General features: G+C 40.7%; 1 protein-coding gene across 1 annotated transcript in view; it reads right to left on the reverse strand.

Annotated features, from left to right (window-relative positions):
- LOC111659171 (FERM domain-containing protein 5-like) overlaps nt 1–22,145 on the reverse strand; it is a 67,271-nt gene that overhangs the window by 10,303 nt on the left and 34,823 nt on the right. The window contains exons 2-6 of the mRNA XM_023412020.2: nt 10,122–10,226; nt 9,064–9,106; nt 8,772–8,850; nt 4,998–5,095; nt 2,451–2,574 (exon numbers count right to left, since the gene is read on the reverse strand). Of these exons, the coding sequence (XP_023267788.1) occupies nt 2,451–2,574; nt 4,998–5,095; nt 8,772–8,850; nt 9,064–9,106; nt 10,122–10,226 (449 nt within the window). The remainder of the gene's footprint in view (nt 1–2,450; nt 2,575–4,997; nt 5,096–8,771; nt 8,851–9,063; nt 9,107–10,121; nt 10,227–22,145) is intronic.

Here is a 22,145-nt window from a genome sequence, read left to right on the forward strand (position 1 = left end):
AGAATTTCTAACTTTACCAGAAAATACAGTATATAAACGGTTTGGACCTGCAACGATGCCATCACAAGCTTGAAGCATATGACTTGTTGATTAGAGTAAAATCATCTTGCCACAACTCATTTAAGGAAAATCTGTGATGCATTATCAGTAAAGCTAAAAACTTGCTCAGTTAGAATCGCTGTCTTCATCCAGTGCTCCAGCAGAGAGTGTTTTCCTCCCAGGAAGAAAGCTGAGCTGCTTATCTTCACCTGATAATCAAATATGGCCACTGTGTCAAAAGTGTGAAGGTAAAGCGGACTCATATTTCAGAGGTCTGTCCGATCCTATTTGTCCCATGTCAAAGACTAAAGCGGTAACTAATGTTCTTACAGCGGCTGTACTCAGAGGTTGGGTATTGACCAAAAGGAAAAAAGGATTAAAAACAGTCTGCTCTTTTTTAAATCCTCACTGACACTGAGCTTTGTGAGTACAACTAGTCTTAGTCAAACCGCCTGGCATTATAGTTTTGAATTCTGGCAGCATTGTGATCATTTTTTTCACTGAAATGGTTTCAGGTACAACTTTTTCCTGTGCTGACACACAACTACAGAGAGAAACACTTGATTGTTCAAATGAGCAATAGAGGGCAGTGCAGGATCAAATCTATAACCAGGTCCAGTGTGTGTGTGTGTGTGTGTCTGTGTGTGTGTGTGTGTGTGTGTGTGTGTGTGTGTGTGTATGTACGTGTGTCTGTATGAGACACAGATAAAGAGAAAGACAATGGAGAAAAAGGGGTTGGAGTTAATGAATCAAAGATTGGGCATTATAACCTTTAGATCTGTGAGTACAGATGAAGCATGACAAGGTTAGAGGTTTCTATCTGTGCTCATGGTGCTCGAGTTACAGTGTGTAACCTTTATTCTACTTCACACTAGCTTTGTCTTTGATAGGGCTCTGCAGGCTAAAGAGGCAAAAACAGATGCTTACAATACCTGCTGTGGCAGCAGTCGGACACAAGCCTGTGAGCTTGGCCCACACTGTCTGCCACTATTCCACTTAAAACAACATTAACTGAGCCTGACTGAGCGCCACAAATTCATATCAGTCCCCGGGCACAATTCAAACACTGTGCCAAGAGGAGCCTAAAATCACTTGCATCCAGGAGACAAATAATCCAAAGGTGGCCAGCATTCCACCGATCTTATGAACTAGCAACCAGACAGCGCTGCTTTTGCAGGTCATACAGCACCACTCACACACTATGACCTCTCTCTCTTTGAAAGTGCAAAAACATGTACCGGTGGGAGGGGCAAAGTGTCTGGCCCTACTCATGTAGAAGAAAGAGTGGGGACTGTGACAACCTGCACATCTCCACCTCAGATCTGTCCCGCACCATGGTCATCACTAGCTGTGTGTGGGAGCGAGAATCCAACACCGCCTCCATCACTCCTGACCCTTTACTGCAGACTGGGGGAACACGCAGCATCCCAAGAGCACAAGTTCTCCCAAAGATCCAAAGTGCTCTAAGACAGCACAAACCTGTGAAAGGATTCAGAAACCACCCGCAAGAAAAAGTGTAAAAAAAAAAACAAACAGAAGGATTTTGTCCTCACTGCTTCTGGAACCTGATTCTTGCTAGCTGAAACGGCTCACTTAGCTCACACCCTTTGAACACATTCACCAGACTATTAGTGGGTGCCAGTGACACTGCCTCAGGCAATAAGGCCCCCAAAAACTAAGGGCAAACTATGGCAATCTTTTATGAGATCTGTAGTCTAAAAGGTCTTACCACTGTTGCCACTGGCATCTGGTCAGCAAAACACTGTGGAGGACGCTGCACACTGAGGCATCCAGTTCCAGCCATGTGTAGCAGTGAGCGTCAGTCCTAAACCTGTACATTAGAATGTAAGTATGTTGCTCTGCAGAGGTGCAGAGCGAAGCCTATAGAGCACTTAAGTGCCTGTTGTATGACATTAGAAACCTATGGCTCTCCATGTTATTAATATTTACTTTCATTCTGAATACGAGATGTCATTCTTGGATTGCTCCAAGTCAAAAAAGTGATGTTTATTTCCTGAATGTTAGGGATTATATATAATCAGTTATTTAAATGGAGACTAATCCATATCAGTATATTACTGAAAAGGGTAAAAAAACCCATGTAGTGCTTCTTTTTGTCACCACTTGTGATTCAGGACGGTCCATCCCACAATCATGTAGGAATGTAGGAGTAAGTTTAACCAACTGCATCAGAGTTGCAGCCATAATAAGTATTAATGTGTCCTGTAGAGACCTAAAACCATCAGAGCAGTCGATCACTTTTGTTTCCAAAGAGTGATCTGTGAGTTCAAAGGGCTCTATAAGAGCACATAGTGCAGGAGCTACAAGTTCGGTCTGCTCCTGTAAGGCCTGCGCTGTGTCTGCTGTGACAGTGAAGGAGTACACAGGGACATGGTCAGGTTTCACCTTACATCAGCTCAGTCTTGTGGATCTCAGCAATCCGCCGCTCCAGCTTCTCTGAGTGTTTGGGGAAGAACTGGAACTTGGAGCTGTAGCCCTCTGGGTGTTTCCCAGGATCGTAGTCACCGATTTCAGCTGGGAAATGGGAAAAGAAGAGAAACAACACAAGCAGGTTGAGAATGACATTTCATTTGACCCTATAACCCACTTATTTCCAAAGTAAATACTTAAAGGCATTAATCAGGACTGAGGAAGAAATGACCACTCTTAACCTAAACTAAGTAAGTTAACTAAGTAAACTAACTAACTGAAATCGTTGAAATTTACTGAAGACACAAACTGTTTTCTTACTTTGTTCAAAGCACTGATTAGCTACATCAACTTGGTTTAATTTTTCAGGGATTTTGTAAGGCCATGGCACTGCTGCTGGTTATTGTTGCATGGGTTGTTGATATTTTCTCTGCTCTGAACATAATATCTACTGTAGTAACATGCAGAGAGGCACAGATTATGTATTGTGTGCTGAAGGGGAGCAATAGAAGGAAACAAAGCAGTAAAACTGCATCATTCCATGAACATTTAAATAACATGATGCATAAACACAAGTGGTTATGAAATATTCTTTCCTGCTGTGAGCAAATGGTGATGGAGGGCAGATGGTTCGCTGAATGAGTAAAACGTAGTTGGAATTCTGACAGTCAAATTTGGATATCAAACTTTTTTTGATACAAAAAATTTCTGCAATTAAAATGCTCAAATTTCATCTTTGTATTCAATTAATGTACCAAGGGCATGTTTCACTTTCATCTTCATCGTGGTCATTCATCAAAACAGAGTTAATACCGTGGTGCATAGTGATCAATGATCATGCCTCAGCAAAACGAACTGAAAAAGAGAAAAGCCCACAGCGCACATTTGCAGAAGATGGAGAAATCAAGGTTTTGAATGCACCTTTGTGAAATAAAGGCACACACAAAAACCATCAGTGTGCATATTGAATAGGCCAAGGCTGACTCGAAGGAGCTCCGACCCTCAGATCTCTAACTGACAAAGATCAACATAGCTTAAGTCACCACATAATGGTGATTTATTGGAGTGTTGGAACTTTTAATATTTTATATTTGCTGTTTAAAGTCTTAATCTTTTAAGAACATGCATGAATACACCAAAAATGTGTGTGGAACAAAAACTTCTCTTGAATCGCCATGCATAAGTTATTAAGTTGGCATGTCTATGCCATCAAACATACCTGCTAATGTTCTCTGCATCGCTGCAGCCTAGCTCACTAACAACTGGCATCAGATTACAGATGGTGGAGGAAAGACAGGGAGAGTTTGGCTACTTGTCTGCTCTCTGGGGAGTATACTGTACTGTACTGCTCAGGCAGCCGTCACTGTTGAAAACTTTGCAGAGCATTTTGTAGAGCCAAAACCCTCCCAGTTTATATGCACAGTAGACGTTTCTGATATGTTGACAGCGTCTAACAGTGAAACACCTGGTGAAGAAAAGCCTCACAGACAGCCACTGATTTGGCAAGACAGAGAGTTTATTCCCCTTTCTTTCTTTCTATGGTTATTACCAAATCATTTAACTAAACTGGTATTGTCTCTCCTCCGACATCACTCTCTATAATACTGCATGATCTGTTAAAACATACCCCTACAGTTAGCTAGTGCTGAGGTTTTTACCAAATTATCTAATGGTGTAACATATGAATAGATGCTATGGATATGCATAGATAGGCAAAACAAGCAAGTATCTTACACTGTATTGATGCTCTGTCTTGTGGGTAGGGCCACTGGCTGAGAGACAAAAGGCTGGCAGCTGATCTGCTCCTTAATGGATCTCACCTCTCAGCATGTTGATGATGTAGCCAAAATGACCAGAGGAGCCAAAAGGGTCAGCTTTTGTGCAAAATTGTCAGATTTTCTCAAAGGGAACTATGCTAATGAGTTTTTTTCATCAAATGCCGTGGATTTTTTTCAATAAGAACTGTATCTAAATTTATGCTGCTTAGGGTTTTAAAATTTATATTTTCAATTTAAGATAAAAACAACAAATCCAAATTCTCAAGGTCCCCAATTAAACAACAGCGGTGTACAAGCCTTCATACATCTCTGAAAACATGCTCTGCTTGCACATTTGCACACACCCACACAATAAAACTACACACAAGCACGCACACACTTTCATTGCTGGCAAGTGTTTATTAACAAGCCAGGGTCATATGGAAATCAAAGAGTCTATGGAAGGTCACAAACATTATGAAATATGGTAATTATAGTTACAGTCTTAGTTTGGGGTGATGATTCCCAAATGGGAGCACAAATATGGAGGATGAAAGCAGTCAACACTGAAATGAAATCAGCCGATTTACCATCAAAACAATTAGTGAGAAATAATATGGAAATGGCTGAAATGCACCAATGAGAGATAAATGTTCCACTGCTTGTGTTTCTGGTCAGCGTAGCAATGTCTGCCTAGTGTGAGGACATTTGTGCTTTTTTGATTTAAGTCTTTGTAGCATTTTGTATTCTTAAATGACCACACTGTCATACCTTGTAATATGTAGGCAGCCAACAGAGCAGCATCTGATGTCTTGCACAGGAGGCGACCATGGTAGAGATCCCTCTTAACCTGCAGGAAGACGAGATATCTGTGGAGTGGAACACAAAGAAACTAATGTGGGTCATTATTTAGATAGGATAAATATATTGATAGTTCTCTCCTTTGTAACACATGCTGGATGGTAACAACTTAATGTGAATAAAAGATTGCTGGGGGAGGAAATCCCTTTACTTAGTAAGTTAGGACCTGAATGATGAATTTAAAACGAGACAAGGACACACACAGCTCTTAGCTGTGTCCCAATTCAGGGCCCGCATCCTTGGGAGGCTGCATTTGAAGACCGATTGCGTCACAGCAGCGCAACTAGACTGTCCCGTTTGGAAGTCTCCTTCAAATGCAGCTGATAAATGCAGCCTTCTTTTCCTGGGCAATGAAGGATCCAACGGGTGGATCCTTTGACACCCAAAGGATCCAATGGGTGGATCCTTCATGGCACAACCTTTCCCAAGATTCATGCATGCCGGTAATGAAAACTGATCTACAACCATGCTAGCACTTCTGTAAGGCAGTGCCTTGGGCTGAATTGCTAATGTTAGCATACTCACAATGACAATGCTAACATAAACAGGCATAGGTTTTACCATGTTGGCTATGCTAGTTTAGCAAGTTAGCATGCTAAAATGAGTTAATTAGCACTTGTGGGAATGCCATCAACCAAAGTTGTGGACAAATTAAAAATTTGAAAAAACAAAATCATAGCATATAAGTAAAGGACTCAGTGTCCTTAAAAACAAGAAAAATCACGAGTGCGTATGACGCAGGTGGCTTTGTGTTTACCAGCCCACTTTAGATGCTGTATCTGTGGCTATTTCAGACAAGCTTCGGTTCTTCAAAGCTGTACACAGCAAAATGACTGGCAACAGCTCCATTAGTCTAGGGCCCTTTCACAACCCATCTGTAATTAATTTATAATTTGAATTTTGAAAAAATTAAATGAATGTGTGATTGGCAATCCAAAGTTATCTTTTGGAACATTAGGCACAGGACATGCCGGCTGCCTCGAGGCACAACTCCACCTAAAGCATAATCATTCTGAGAGCGGACAGTGATTTAAAATATGATTGCTGGTTCGCACTGAAGTCCTCCGGGAGCAACTCAATCTTCTGGTCTCGTCCACAACATCCAGAGATTACTCATATGTCAATTTTCCCGCCCAGCATTCATTTCATACGCCTGTGATTCTGCTTGTCTCCGAGCAGCAAAGCAATAAATAGTATAGCAGCACTAAGCATTGCTATGAAAACTGCCAAAGTAGAGTTAGTGTGTATATTGAACATTTTTACATTATTGAATGCACAAGTTATCACCTGATGATATACCTAATGTCTGTAGTCTAAGTTATATGTCAATTACATTATGCTAATGGCCTTGATTTATAATAAGAGTGCTCGAGTAGGGGATCCTCATTCAAATACAGTTAATTAGTCAAATGTGTCTAGTCATCAGTCTTGCAACCTCATGGGATGTGTGTGTAAACTGCATGGTTCCTATGTCAAATTTCCTCTGAGCATAAAAAACAGAACTCTTGTGAAATAATAATTAAAACCTAAAAGGCACCATAAAAATCCATGTGAAATGTTGTTACCTTTCATCTTTTTGCTTATCTAATACGCATTTGTGTGTCTGTGAAATCCTCCAGTCAGAACAGATGGTGGAGGATGGAGGAGCTCTCCCTTGCCGGAGCTCTGCTCTACCAAGAAGAGCTGGATTGTGAATAAAAAGATTTGATTGCATGGCAACCAGTCGAGGGATGCGATTTAGAGGGATCTGTGCGCTCAGTAGCTCTCTGGCTCACTCCTCACAGCAGTTTGTTCAGCTGTCAAGGATGCCACACACAATATAGTGTTGGTGAGGAGCATCATGACACTGTAACTCATGAGAAAATGAGAGACTTGCACCCCCCCCTGCACACAGGCTCACTGTATGGACCTTGATACTGTCATGAAATGAATGTTGTGGTCTTTCTTTTGTAACTGCATCACTTTGTGCCTTTTCAACAGTTAGGATGGTTTTATATTGAAAATACTGTACTTCACATTACTTTATAAGATGGCTACTTTCACTCAGTAATAAAGACGGCACTTTTCCATGAAAATATGTCATAAAACTATTTTGCTTTTCAGTTTTTACTCAAAAGAACCAAGCAATTAAGGGATATAGGAAGACGAATGCTTTCAATAAGTATGGACTGAAAAGATTCTCAGTTCATACAAAAAAAACATTCTTCTTTAAAATCGCCATTAAACTGCAGTGCTGTTACTAATTTTTCAATAATCTAAACGCTTGCTGCAGAGGCATAAAAGAATGATAGTAAAATTTAAAAATACTTTTGATCTGATTTAATGAGACAAGAAAGTTAATAGACAGGCAGAAGATAGAAACATCCCCAGTGGTTCAATAAAATCAGTCTCTCACTGCGGAGACTGATTTGATTTTATATCTCCCAACTAGCGTTGCTCTACGTCAGCACTTTGAGACTGTGGTAACAACTCCCTCAAAAAGAATGATATATGATGTGATCGTTCCTAGTTGGGTGGAACACATTAATCTCCATTGTTCAACAGCAGTCAGTAGCTTTAAAAAAATCGGGGCGTGTCCACGAAAACCCAGATTGATAAAAGTGAACACAAATGTGCCCTTTTCGGTTTGTGTCATCTATTTTTTGTTGCACTCGGTTCCGGATGAAAATGCTAAAAGACAAGGCAATTTTCTTTCCACATTGCCTGGTTGTGATTTATTTTTTTCTTGTTTCCAGTCTGTCCTTCCAGTTTGGTAATTCCTACTCCCATCTCAATATAATCACACACATCACGACCTCTCGCTGAAATGGCTCAGGCGTCTCAAATGGCCGTCAAGTGATTGCTCCTGACTGCCTTCTACTGCAGGGCTTGATTTTTCTTGTCCTGTACCACTCCCAATTACACAAGGTAAGAGACATCGCTTCTTCACATGATGTTTGATACCAGCAGTGAGTTCACAAACAAACCAACAGGTAGCTGCTACGAATAAATAGATCTGTGCTACCACAGGAAAAAAACAATATCACAGGGATTTCTAAGGATGTTCTGGTTGTCTGCGGAAAGGTTGGTAAAAAAATATTCTGTTAGTATTATACGTTTGGAAAACTGTTTCAGAAAACTGTGAGCTCAGCCTATGAAAATACAGGTGCCAGTTTCCCCAAATCTGCATGATATATGGTTCAACAGCAACAACAACAACAACATGTTGCAACATGAGTTATTTCAAGTCTCACTGGCCCATGCATCAGTATATACTCTGTGTGTGCACTTGACTGTGCAACCTTTTTTTTCCACAACTTTACCGATGTTTTCTATATTTTAGTTGTGTAAATACATGATGGCAGATGCCTCTGTGCACACTCACATCATGTTCATACCCTCTTTAGTCCTTTAGCCCAATTAAATGGCTGCGGTCATGATGGCATATTTCACACTGACAAACTGGTGACACACATGGCTAATTACGCCTTCATTAAACTCTACTGCCTTTGGTGCTACTTGCTTGTAGCATACAGTATGATTGGTTTAACTCAGCTGGATGAAAAACAAACCTCTGAAGAGGTATAAACATGTCACTGCCCTCAGTTTCAGTGAGAGAAATGCAAAGTTTGACTTACGTTTAACTTCTATTTCTGAACTCCACTCTCCCCACCTGCTGCACACTGAGCTATCGTAAAATCTTACCTGGTGATTTCCTCTTTCAGAGCAGCAGGGTCAGGTGGGTAAAACTTGACACGTAAACACATAGTGAATGGTGGCTGGGCTGTGGAGGAAAGACAAATGTTTTATATTTTGCATATGTTTTGTAATAATTCTACTGTTGCTGATCTGATACTTGTGATGTGTTTTTCTTTTATTTTGTCAGTTTCGCATTATATGTTTTGCCACTTTTATTCTGGTCAAATATTATATTTTAGCAGTGGATTCAACCAAAGGAAATCACACACTAATCAGGTATGTTAAATAAAATACTTACATTTCATTTGTTTGGCAATTGACTTTGAAAACTCCAACCAGTGCTGAAAGGGAGAGAAAGAGATGTGAAGAATCTATAGCTGATAAACTGTCAGTCTGGAGTCTGATTGCTCAGCAGCTGAGCATGATGACTTGAAATCTATAGCCGGAAGGCGCAGTGGAATTACTCCCATCTCCTTGCCTTCTGTTTATTTAAACTCCCTCCAACGCCACGCAGAGAGTAGATGAAAGAAAGCTGTTTGGAAGATAATCAGGGGGGGCACTGTTTTCTGTCAGAGTGCTAAACATCATGAGTCCAAACTGGCTCTAATCAGTGAGATCATGACACGCTGAAAATAATGGGCGACCGCTCCTCACAATGATGCTACACCACCTTTGTTATCGTTTTTTTTTTTTTTTTTCACCTGCATTGACGTCTCTCAGCTGGCCGATGTCTTCGCTGCTAAAATGCAGCGAGAATCTGCAGAGCGCAGAACATTTTCAAGCCCTGCAAAGCATTTGTAATCCTATTCACAGCTGAAAAGTGCACGATAAACAAATACTCAGTTCAAGCTGTGCAGATTCACCAAGGACTGTATGTGTTCATTAAATGGGCAGGCCTCTCAAAGGCTTGCATAGTTGACCTGCAGGCCTACAGTATCTGCCTGTGCTGAATATTTATGAAATAGAAAAAAAGACTCATTAGACCAGTTAGACTTGGCATTTTTACCTAACATCCTTCAATAAAGTATCTGTCACTGATTTAATTGATAATGTACCTGGTGATATGGTAAGGACTGACTGGAACAGCCACAGAGCTTCCTTCTTATATCCCTGTATTACTTTTTGGCCTTTTACATTTGAACAGTGTTGTCATCCATTAAAATCAACTGTAGCTTATTTAAAGGAGCAAATCATATAGTTTACATAAGGTAATCTTTAATTCAATGGGACAAATGACTAATTTGTACTCATAAAGGTAAACTGAAGCTCCCACAAGTGGAAAAGCTTAAGAAGTGGATGTCACATCATGTAACTCACTGAAATTTAGTTGGCTTTATTATATATATAAAAACTTACCCTTTGCTTGTCTGGGTCAACATATCTGATGCCAAAGTAGTCTTTCTCCAGCAGGTTGAGATGATGGCAAATTAGGTCAAACAGGTACTGTCCCTTGGCATCCCGCTGAAAGAGAAATGATATGAGAAAATTCATAAAATGCACTTCCTATTGAGGGACAGTGGAGCGAAGGAAATAGAAAAAAAAAAAAAGGAAGACTCCACAGCCCTCATCGTTTCCACCCTAATATCTCCATATTCACAGACACAGTTAATGAACCGCCAGCAGATCAATGGTGCATATGTGTGAACACGCAGCTCCAAAGTCTACACTCTGCCCAGGAAGAGCAGCAAACAACATCACACATCATAAAATATCAAAGACATTTCACAAACATGTTGATATTGTCACATCAAACATGATTTTCTTCCCCTGTCATCAAGAAGTCCATTTTTTTGGAGCGTCTGAGAAGTCAAAACGGCCAGCAGAAAATGTTTTAATATTTCACTACCCTCAAGGGAGATATATGAGGGCTATCAAATATTCATATCCAGGCAGCAGCCATCTGTGAAAGCTTTGAGAGATTTTCTGCTGCAGAAAAAGACCTGAAAAAGCAGTGAGACAAGGTGTAGGGTAGGAAAAAGGGAGGCTGATAAAGGAGAGGAAGCCTTTGACATGCAATGCAGTACAAACAATTGACCATTACAAATGTATGAATACTGTTTATATATTTTCTTGTCATCATTAAAGCACCAGGAAATACTAGGTTTACCTGTTGTTAACTGAGAAAACCTCTGAATTAGTTAAAGTGCGGAGAAACCAAATCCAAATATACAGTGTTCTAGATCAGGTGTGACAGTGGAGAGGAAGCAGGCCTGCCGTCCTGGCACTGGCAGCTTAACGCAAAGCCGCATCTTCCCCAAAACACTCATTAAAAACTATTTTCAATGGAGTATTTATTTACATTTAACTGCAACAAACGGCCATTTATCAAAATATCTGTAGCCCCCCTCAGGCTTGTCGTATAAACCGCAGGTGAGGAGGCGCACACCCATGGCTGCAGACTGCAGCTCAGAGTCCTAACATGAATCTGTACTGAGCAGGTTTAAAAGCATCCTGTTCACATTCATCTGCTGAGGGAGGAAAGCTTCTCTGTGCTCAGCCTGAGACGTGTACAAGCAGGATTTTGTGACGTTACCAGCAGCTTGGAAGCCAACTGTGGTCCAGTATGAAAAGTTAGAAAAGTGTGACGTGAAAACCTCCACTGCACATACACCGAGAATGAACGTTTCAGTGAATTTCTGAAATGCGCAGTACTGGCATTTTCATGGTCTCACAGGGAAAGGGAACAGGTGTAATTTTAAGAAATTTAAATTTCACTTTTTTTGGGGGGAAAAAACATATCAGACCAATATTATTCCAAGCACAGTAAAGTTTATGTCCTAAAAAATGTCTGTATACCTGCATAGTGAGTATGTGCACATCCACTGGAAATGTTGTATACCATGTGCACTATGGGATACAGTGTTTCCTTCTTTAGGGGTAAGGGACACTATAAAATATCCTGCTCTGCCCTTTAGAAGAGACACTGTGTTCACATAAGTGACACAAAACTGCACAGTCAGAGAAAGTCAAACGCAGATATATGAGAGCGGAGGGAAGAAAAGAGAAGAGAAAGACAAAACCAAACAGAAAGAGTGAGAGACCAAGTAAAGAGAGGGAAAGAAAACAGAGAAAGGAGAGAGAGAAGACTAAGCAAGGCCCCTGATTGGTCCCTCTATAGCATACCACAGCACAGTAGCCAAAGAAAGAGAGAACAGGGGCCCATGTATGGGCCATTTTCAGATACGATCCCTGTTGAGACACATTAGACAACGTGAGAATCTCTATGATGAGGCCTGTTCACACCTCGGTTTCACTCAATATCAGATCAAATGACAGAACAAACAGCCCCCAGGTGACGTGGTATAACACTGTCAGGGTGCCCTAAGATTAGAGTTATTGTCTCTCTTTGAATTGTGTTAAACCAAAGTTAATCTGCAGTTTCATGACCAAAGAGAGCCTGCTGTAAAAGGCTGCTTATTTCATCAAAATTTAATTTTTTCCTTTAATTTTAATTCTTGTCCTGTTTGTGTTCAGCTCAGAATTTACCGGTTCTTTCTATTACTTCCCTCCGGTCTCGAATTTCCTCTCGTCTCTGTAGGTTTATGGATCAGATTCAGGAATCCCCAGGATTTTTCACTCAAGTTCAAGCTGACAAGTTAAAACCTTTTCAAGTAGAGCATACATGTCTTCATGTAAAACTCATGTCCCTCTGGCAAATTCGCACCTAATCCTGTCTTTCCACGGACTTTGGGAGCAATTGTGCCGCCTCCAAAAAAAAGCTTCTGTCTGGTTTGATGGACCTGCCAAAGGATCTGAAGAGTAAATATAAAGATTAGGCTATATCACATTAAAGTCCACCAGCATCAAGGAGATATATGCATGAATTAAGTCCAGGGATGTGATTCATTAAAGATAAATGTAAGTTTCCAGTGTTTTTAATGAAATCTTTGAGCCAGAAGAACTCAACCAAAGCACAACCCAACATCAACCTATCAGGTTCAGTTGTGTCAAGCAGTGCACTGGCCAGACCTTTCCCAGGATGCACCGGGCTGACCCTCCATCTCTGTCAGTGTGTCTGTATGTCACTGTCACGACATACACCCTGACACACCAGGACAGGCCTGCTGAGTAGCCCAGCAGCAAAAATAGAAATGCAAGCATCCGTGTGCAGTCTAACACACACACACACACACACACACAGAGCATCAATCCTTCTTGCTCTGTTATAAGTGTCTGTGGTACACCTGTGAAACCTCGAGATCCACAACATTTTCAGAGCCTGTACCTCCCACTCGCTCCATCTGCTGTGCACTGTAGTGTAAACTACAGCGATGCCCAAAAAAGCCTTCGCAATTAATCATGTTGTCTTTGTGTTTCCTCCTATGTGTGCACCAATGTGTTTGTATATGAAATGCCCAAGTGTGTGTGTGTGTTTGTGAAAGAGAAAGATTAGTTACTGATGATCCAAATCCAAAGTTAGTGGTTATGAAACAACAACAGAGAGGCAGGGTGATTTATCTCAGTCCAACACTTAAGCAAATAAATGAAAACGAATGAAACGCATTAATAGAAACCATTCATGAACGAAGCCTGAGAAAAAAAAATCTCACTCAGAAGCTGCAGTGCTTTTTATAGCAGCAGCGCAACTTGAACATACACCATTTCTACAATGGATTTATCAGCTGTTTCAACAGATTTAAAATGGTACGACTTAATAAAGAGCTTCTGATCTTGAGTTTCTATTGTGCATTACAATGAGTGCAGGTAATCCTATTGTTCCTGGTAATTTACCTGACTCTGCACTCTGATGCGGTTTGTAATGACGCGATCGAAGCACAGTCTAACTTTGTTCTGAGGCTCGACTAAACGGTGATGGAACAGAGCAGAAGAGTCTCTCTCGTGCGGAGGCAGCTGGCCAAACACTTGTAATGTATATGTGGTGTTGTTTTGCATAATGATGCGACACACTGGATTTCAGTGCACTGACCAGGGCTCCACTGGGACACAAAGGGAGGCTCTGAGGCAGAAACATTATCGATCTAAAGTTAAGTGTTCTTCAACATCCTTATGAGATTCAAACCCTGAGCATAGCTGCAATACACCAGTGGCTGCAGAGAGGAAATATTATACGTTGCCAGTTAAAGCTGTGTTTTATTGTTTTTGAGTAGATAAACTGCAGATCTATTATGTGGTTTGTGATCATGTGATTCCAGTGTGGGAATTGCTTCTCTCACTGTTTTCTCTCCCTTAGGTTTTATTGCTGTGGTGGAAATAATTAGATCCATGCTATCTTTGGATTAAAAGCTTCTTACTGCCAAAACATCAAGAAATAAAATAACTTGCTATTGAGATAAATGGGCCTACAGTTTAGAACATACACAATAAGCTTTGCAGTGGGATTGATTTTTGTTTTATTCTGCAACATAAGGGTTTTAGTCTGACTGCAGAGCGTATTGTGAAGAAATCCTTAATGATGCATTCCATCATATAAAACTAAAGGTGTCATTCTGCAGGTATGCAGCATCCATATCTGCCGCTACAACACTAATTATTGTTATTATTATTATTCATTGCGACTATTGCTATCATGCTATCACATTACATAACTATTATTATTGACAACGCCATTACCTATGAGTATTACTATTACTATCTTAACTGTATCAACATATCAACTGTATATACAGCTGTTCCTGGTCTCTCTCTCTCTCCTGAGCTCTGTTGGAGGCCTCTTCCTTTTAAAAGGAAGCTCATTGTGGGAGCTGTTGGGTTTTCCTCCATAATATTGTAAGGTCTTGAGAATACCTTGTTAAGTGCCTGCAGATAATGTTTGTTATGATTTGGCGCTGTAGAAATAAAATTGAATTGAACTGACATTGCATTAACCTTGATATTTAAGGTTAATGTATGTTGTTTATGTATGTATGTATTTAATGTTATGTTTTTCTGTTACTTTTAAAAGAGGAAGAAAAATCTAAAAAAAGAGACAGTGGAGAACTGTAATCAGTCTGCGGTAATTGGGCTTTAAAAAGAGATTTATTGAGTTGGTTTTTAATCAGTAAAGCTACATCATATTTCAGAGTAAACAAAGTGTGGATTAAACACAAGCCCAATGTCATCTTATCACACTGCTTTGCAGAGAACTGGAACTATTAATGAGCTTAATGTTTGCATGTTTTCTATGGGTTCATTTGGAATCAGACTGAATTGACAAAGTCGCTAACAGACTTCATAAAAAAAAGAAAAAGCAGCTGAATAGACATGAATCTCTGTTTACTCCATGCAAGCATTGTGCCAGCTTTCATGCTTCCATACAAGTCATGGCTCTTTAGATGTAGATCCCTTTTAATCTGCTGGAGTCACTAAATAACTGTAGAGTTTTTTGACACCCTTATTCAACCACAAGTCTGGAATATAATAAAGGCCAGCTGGCTGATGGCCCTCATGTAAGAGTAGTTTGGGTTTTGATCCGTGGAGCTTCCTACAACATATTTATACTAGTTTTAAATAACAGTGTTTCCACTAATCACACTCAGTTTGACAGTTTGACCAAATCAATTTGACAGAGTAATTCAACTCCCTTCTTCAACTACTTCTAAGACCGGAGTGCAGCTTTACAGTGTGTAGAGATTCAAGAGATGCCACATTTTGTTGTCTCAGTTCTTACTGAAAATCAAAAACAACTTACTTTATATTGTGATATATATCAACTAATAACTAATATCACATATTGTGACAAACATGTCTGCCGTACGAGCTTGCCCAGCTGTAAGCAGCACCACCAACCACATTATCACACTAAACAAACAGCATCTAGTACAATGTCATGTTATGGCGCTGTGTATGCTGGCAGCTTTGAAAAATAATAATAATAATAAAATAAAGGAGGCGGGTCATGACTACATGTCAGCTTCCATTCACTTCATGGGGAAGTCATTAAGGTGTGGTATTTGGGCTCATCGTCGTCCCCTGATCAGGACAAATGGATGGCCTGGAGGCCCTGCATGCTACGTGTTGTGTGCTCGTGTGTACGAGACTGCTTGCACCTCAGATTACAACTGAATATAGGAGACAAGATAAATCCTAACACCTCATGGATATGGATTCTAATAGAGATGGGTCAAGCTATAGCATCAACCTCAATGAACAGTTAGCCTCTGGGATTCAAGAATCATCAGAGGCGGTATCAGCAGACCAGTGGGACTAAAGCAGCTTTTGAGATCACAGAAGTAATGTCTTAGCTGTGGGAAAAGAGGAGGGCTTGGTCTTTCAGTTGACCTAAAGGTGATGAAGGTCATTTCTTCCTGAGTGAGGGTATGATGAAATATGAGAGTGACAGAAGATTGTTGCAGTTGTGTGTTTTGTCCTGGACTCTTGTGGTGAGGAGGAAGCACTAAGATAAAGCTCTTCACTTACCGGTCGATATGTTTTTAACCCTTAGGGAGGAGGTGAGGAACTCAGACAACAAGAACCAGGAAGAGCAGAACCACTGCAGCTTAGCGCCGCAAGAAGCCAATTGAAGTGATTTAGGCGCCTGATGCCTCCTGGATGACTAACATGTCTAACTGATGAGAGACCCTGTCGCAGCAGCAGCAAAGTAACCTCCAGTAGAATTAGCAGTTAGGATTATCCCAGCATTACTAGTAGCAGAAGTGGTAGTTAACATAGTGCACTTTTGTGTGCACATGTTCATATATGTAATGTGTTTCTTATGAGACGTATGTCATATGTTAGTGATAAAAGTAATAATAGTTTGAGGGTGTGAGAGGCGCGCAGCCGTGATATTAGCCACAGTGACTCATGGGTAAATGAGATTAGTGCAGGCCTGTCAGTGGGAGAGGAATGTATTAAACAAGCAGAGGCCTGTAAGTGCTTTATGGAAGCACGCGCAGCGCTTCATCACAGCTACAATAAAAGTGATAAACGGAGTGCTGGAAATAACCCAGACTGGGGCCAAAATGATCACTGTGGTCCTTAGTGGAGCGTCAGCAGCAGCACGCCGCTCTCTTAGCCCTGGCCATGCCTTGCGTCAGATTAATTATTGAGAGGGGTTCCATATCAGCTTGGGAAACACCACATCAATAAATGATGGTGTAATTTTAAGCTACAGCATGGAAATTGCAACAACTGAGCAAATGGTCCTGAATGGTTACTGCTTCTATAGCAGCGTCTGGTAACACTGGTGCTCGACGATGATTTGTTTTAGCTTCATATTAACATATAGCTCTGAGCTCCTGGGTAGCAGCGGATTAAGTCGAAGAATGGTTTATGGTGGTCTTAAACAACACCCGCTTCTTGGGGGCTGATCCACAGTGTTTTGATAGTTAGCATATCTCAGTGCTCCACTTTATGATCTTTATGCTGATTTTTTTACTGTCCCTAAAGTTCCTGCTTCCAGGGCTGCCAGCAGCAAAGCCTGTAAATGGCTTATTCTAATCTTATGATATGGTAATGTGTACTTCCTATACTCTGGAGAAAAGCCACAGAAGTGAAAGTCCGTAGTGGATGCTCCTGTCAGTCACCAGCTGAATAGTATCAAGATCAACGTGTTTTCCCTGGAAACTGAAAGGAAGCAATAAATATAAATCAGTGACAGTATATTACAATGCTGCCTTCACATTGGTCAAGTAGATACCTATGTTATATGTACACATTTTGAATTACTTCGAAGTAATGAAAAATTAGCAGGATAGAAACCTGTTTTGGGTCGTCATGCCAAGCTAAGCTAACCAGCCGCTGACTACAGCTTCATATTCAACAGACAGATAAGATCAGTCTGCTCAGCTTAACTCTCTGTTAGAAACTTCCTGTATTCCTGTAACAATAATCTGTAACTTGAAGGGAGAACAGTATTCCTACATCCTTTATTTCTACATATTTATGGATTGCGTTTTACCTCTAACATGTTAGTCAGCCAGACAGTGAGTGAGGGCTGCTCTAAAGGAATCTCTTTGAAAGAGTAGAAGTTATTTCATGAGTGACACCACTTCAGTACAGCCCATCTAAGGCCACACTACAGTACAAAAACAAGACTATGTCCAAACCCAGTATTTGGTTTGACCACGTCGTATAGGCCTTCAGGACAATACTGGCGACTCTGTTCTGTCATGGTCTCAGCCTGGAGGCTCCAGGGTTTTTGGTTTTTTGGACTTTCTTGGTTTGGTTTTCTGTGTTTTGGGTTTCTGTTCTGGGTTTTGAGTGTTTCTGGTGTCTAGTTTTGTCTTCCCTGTCTTGTGCTCTATTTCCCCGTGCACTTCCTGTTTTTATTTTGATAGTCATGTCACCCCAGTGTCCGAGTTCTAGTTTTGCTTCCTTTGGTTAATCATCCCTGATGTGTCCCACCTGTGTCTGCTTCCCCACCTGTTCTCCATAGTAATCAGTTCCGTTCCTTTAAGAAGCCCTTGTACTGTCTTGTCCTCGTGGGATCATTGTTATTTGGTTGTGAGGTTTGGTGTGTGTTTCGTTGACTCATGTTTGGACTTTGGTTTGTTTGAATGAATAAATTCTTTGACTCTGGTTTATCCTCCGCATTTGAGTCTTTCACCCTCGTCGCTGCCTCATTGGACGGTGACATGTTCCAAAAAAAAAAGTCGCTAGATTTGTCTCTTGGTGCTGTTTTGAAGAAAAGTCACTACAGGGGTCTGAAAAAGGTGCTAAGTTGGCAACACAGCTTGTTCGTGCTAGATCATTTTGAAAGAGCATCGACCAATGAGAAAACTCCAACACTCAGCTGGCCAATGGTGTAACTTCATCACAGTCGGTAATCAACATGTTGATAGGGCTGGCCGTGCCAAAAAACTGTGAATAAAACCCTGATCACTGATGATTATATGGAGATGACTCATGCCACTGCTTTTGGATAAGGTTCCTTCCTTTCCATGTAATTCCCCAAAACTGTATGAGATTGGATCTTTATTTAGCTGCACACCCATTACTTTGTCTGCATACTAGTGATTCATTATTGTTGCATAGCACTTATTTGAATTGCTCAGGCTATATTACTCGTCCCTGGATTTAACCTCAACATAACTCAAGAAACATTGTGGATATAATAATGCTGATAAAACATCCATTTTATGTGCCTGGGCTTCCACTGTATAATTGCATTAAAATTTTATTTTACTTTCAAGTATGGTATTTTGACTCTTCTTGAACAGACCTTGCATAAAACATTTTTTATGTTTATGCAGTAGAACAGGATTCTTCGTCCAGCTCTGACTATGATACTTGATCTTGTTTCTAAAGGTGTTTGACAGTGATGAGAAGATTGATAACAGAGGAAGGAGTACCATAGTTAGGAGTATGGAACTAGCTAGGAGGTGATTAGCTTATCTTGGCATAAAGACTTGAAGTAGGTGGAAACAGCTAACCTGGCTCAACAATACACCTACCAGCACTTAGAAAGCTCATTGATACATTAATTAACATATTCATTTGTTTGTTTAATCTGTACACAAATAGAAAAACAGAAAAGTTGTGTTGACTCTCAGCGTCATAACTGCTCGCCAGAAACCTTGGTTTAGCCACAGTGCAATCACATTGTGCTGAGGATTTTATTTTGCTAAACTTGTACACAGTTTTGTGTCACAGAATATCTTCAAAATAAAATGTTCTTCAAACAAAAGAGCTCCGTAATGTACAATGCATTACCAACCTGTGAGACAACAATATGCTTTCATCACGTATGACATTATTTGACTACATATCCAGTGTAATGCACCTCTACCACTGCTTCTTTTATGTTCACTCACATGCCCCTAAAAAACCTTCTGCTGCAAGAAGGAAAGACAGCGATCCTCTTAAAAAGATGTTCACTGTCAGCAGGCTGCCATCTTACTGCCCTTGAAGTGGCCCAGTGGGACTCAGCGATGCTGCGGCTGCGTTCACAATCACTGCTCAGTTGTGTAAATCCTTTCTCATTTAGATAGAGGCTCATGCTCCTGGGGGCTCCATTACAGAGATGCCACACTGGAGAAGTGGTCCTGTGAGCCAGAAACTCATAAGAGTTATAGGGGCAACCATACTCTGAGAGCTTGCTACCGCTTTAATGCACTGGTTGCTGGATGTTTGTGGAAGGAGAAGAGAGGAGAGGAGAGGAGAGGAGAGGAGAGGAGAGGAGAGGAGAGGACAGGAGAGGAGAGGAGAGGAGAGGAGAGAAGAGAAGAGGAGAGGAGAGGAGAGGAGAGGAGAGGTGAATGTAGCGGATTGAAGGAAAGTGAAAGAAGGACAGGATAAAGGAAGGGAGAAAAAAGGTTAAAGCACCAGAGCAAAAAGAAAGACAACAGTCACAAAGTGTCTTGTTGCCCCAGTTGAGCAGTCTCTCAGGCTTTTCTCCAGGAAAAGGGCAGTGATGTGCAAGACATAAAAAGACGCCAAACCACTGAGCACCTGTTCTGTCCGTCCTTCCTTTAACCCTCCGGCTCGAGGGACTCAGCGGTGCACTCACTCAAAAAACTTACTGCTTATACTGATATAACTCAGTAAGTTTTCAATCTGAATCCCCCCTTTTCATCCCTTTCAACCTGGATGTTTGAACTTGTTTTCATCTCACTACATAGGAGGATCTTTTTTAATTAGCTAAAATGTAGAAAAACATGCTTTGGGTACTTTTGTGGCTGCTAACATGTTGGCCCTATAGCAGCGTGTTGGCAAACAAAAGATGAGCACCTCTTCCTTCAAACAATTGCCAGCCATATCCAACTGGCAACGTAAGCTATTCTCGCTGGCTCCGTTGGGCAGCTTGGCCAAGCAACGTTGCCAAAATCGTAGTTTACTGCTCCCCATACACTGTAGCCTGCAACAGTTCAATTCTATATTTACAAAAATTGGCAGATGTTTTATACGTGTCCTTCAGGATGTGATGTTGCAGTCTCTCGATCAGCATCATTAAATGAACAGACCTTGAGCACTGACTATACTGGCTATCAAAACCCTCCAACAACTTGCCACATTCAAATAGTGTCAACTGGGTTCCGGTCTATACACTCTTTAAACCTATAAAGATATAAAATCCTCTATCAAGGTGTTATATCAAAGTTGGCCTATGTGTTGGTAGGAGTTTATGATGTATACACATCTTGAGCAAGCAGCCACAAGCAAATGATCAGAGGGAAGCATGTCTCTTACACTCTTAAACTGCTATCCCATTGCTCTGTGGCCATGAACTGTAACACAAACTGTTATTTCATTAAAAAAAAAAAGGCATGAAGATTGAGACCAGAGGAATGTGTTAAAGCCTGGAGGGAAAGCAGCTGACTCTTTGTTCACTGGAGGCAAAGGTAAGAGCTGGTGCCGTGTCTGGCATTTAAATAAGCTCTGCAGCAATGTATGCCCAGTCAACATTTTCACTGTAGGCTAACCGCACACACAGAAAGTGAGAAATGTCTTTACAGGGTAAAACAATGATTTTTTTTTTTCAGTTGCTCACAATCTAAAGACTGTTTGACTTAGATAAATGACATGTTTGAATAAGATGAAACTGAATATCACACAGTTTTACTGCCCTCCCTCTAAGGTGGATATCACAGAAAGAACTTGTGTGTGTGTGTTTCTTGGTGGTTTCAAATATATAAAATGCAGTTAATGCACACAGAACAGGTAATGATGTTGATAGTGAAGATCACAGTATACACCTTGAAAACGTGTGTGGATCACATTCCATGTGCGGGTTTCTGCTACAGATGCACTGTCAGCTGTAACTGAGAGTGCTGCTTCTGCCTAAACTTCCTGTATTTGTCATTTAGTGGAACATGGCTGGTATGACATTAACAGATACACCAAGGACAGAACATACAGAATCAATAACACTGCCACCTCCAGGTGTACATGCCATCTCCCCCAGAGGAGATAAAACACACACTTTCTAGTAACTGTAGGCTTCTCCTCAGTGGTTATGCAAAGTGTTTCTTCTTTTTCATTCTCATTTTTACATGAGAAATATGTTATTTCATGCTACTTTAGCTAATAGCAACCAAAGCATGATTACAGTTTGCCTTCAGGTGATCTAAAATACATGAATTGGAGATAAATACATATGCAGATATATATGCAAATATAGTTATGAACTTAAATGTGCTTTCCAAATTGGTGTGAAAAGGCCCTCACTAACTACGTAAGAAAAACTTATTCAACAGTCTGAAAGAATCAAGGGCAGGAATAATATAAAGGTCAGGTTCCTGTGTATTATTTTTCCTACTACTGATCAACAGTGATGTCACTTTCACTTCCAAATAGCGGCAGAGACAACGCTGGCCTCCAGATATTACTAATGCGTAATTTGTCACACATTAAAATATTGCTGTCATTCTTAACGGAGCCTTTTAAGAAATAGGGGGACACACTAAATTGGATTCACTAAACTGTGCCAAAAATCTGGAACATTGCTCCTGATCACAAGAGACTTCCTGCAAATAGAAATGTAATTTCCTCCATACGTGCATT

This window comes from Seriola lalandi, unplaced genomic scaffold (genome assembly GCF_002814215.2).
Source record: "Seriola lalandi dorsalis isolate HSWRI2012SDOR001 ecotype SW California unplaced genomic scaffold, Sedor1 jcf7180002054474, whole genome shotgun sequence".
Lineage (NCBI taxonomy): Eukaryota > Metazoa > Chordata > Actinopteri > Carangiformes > Carangidae > Seriola > Seriola lalandi.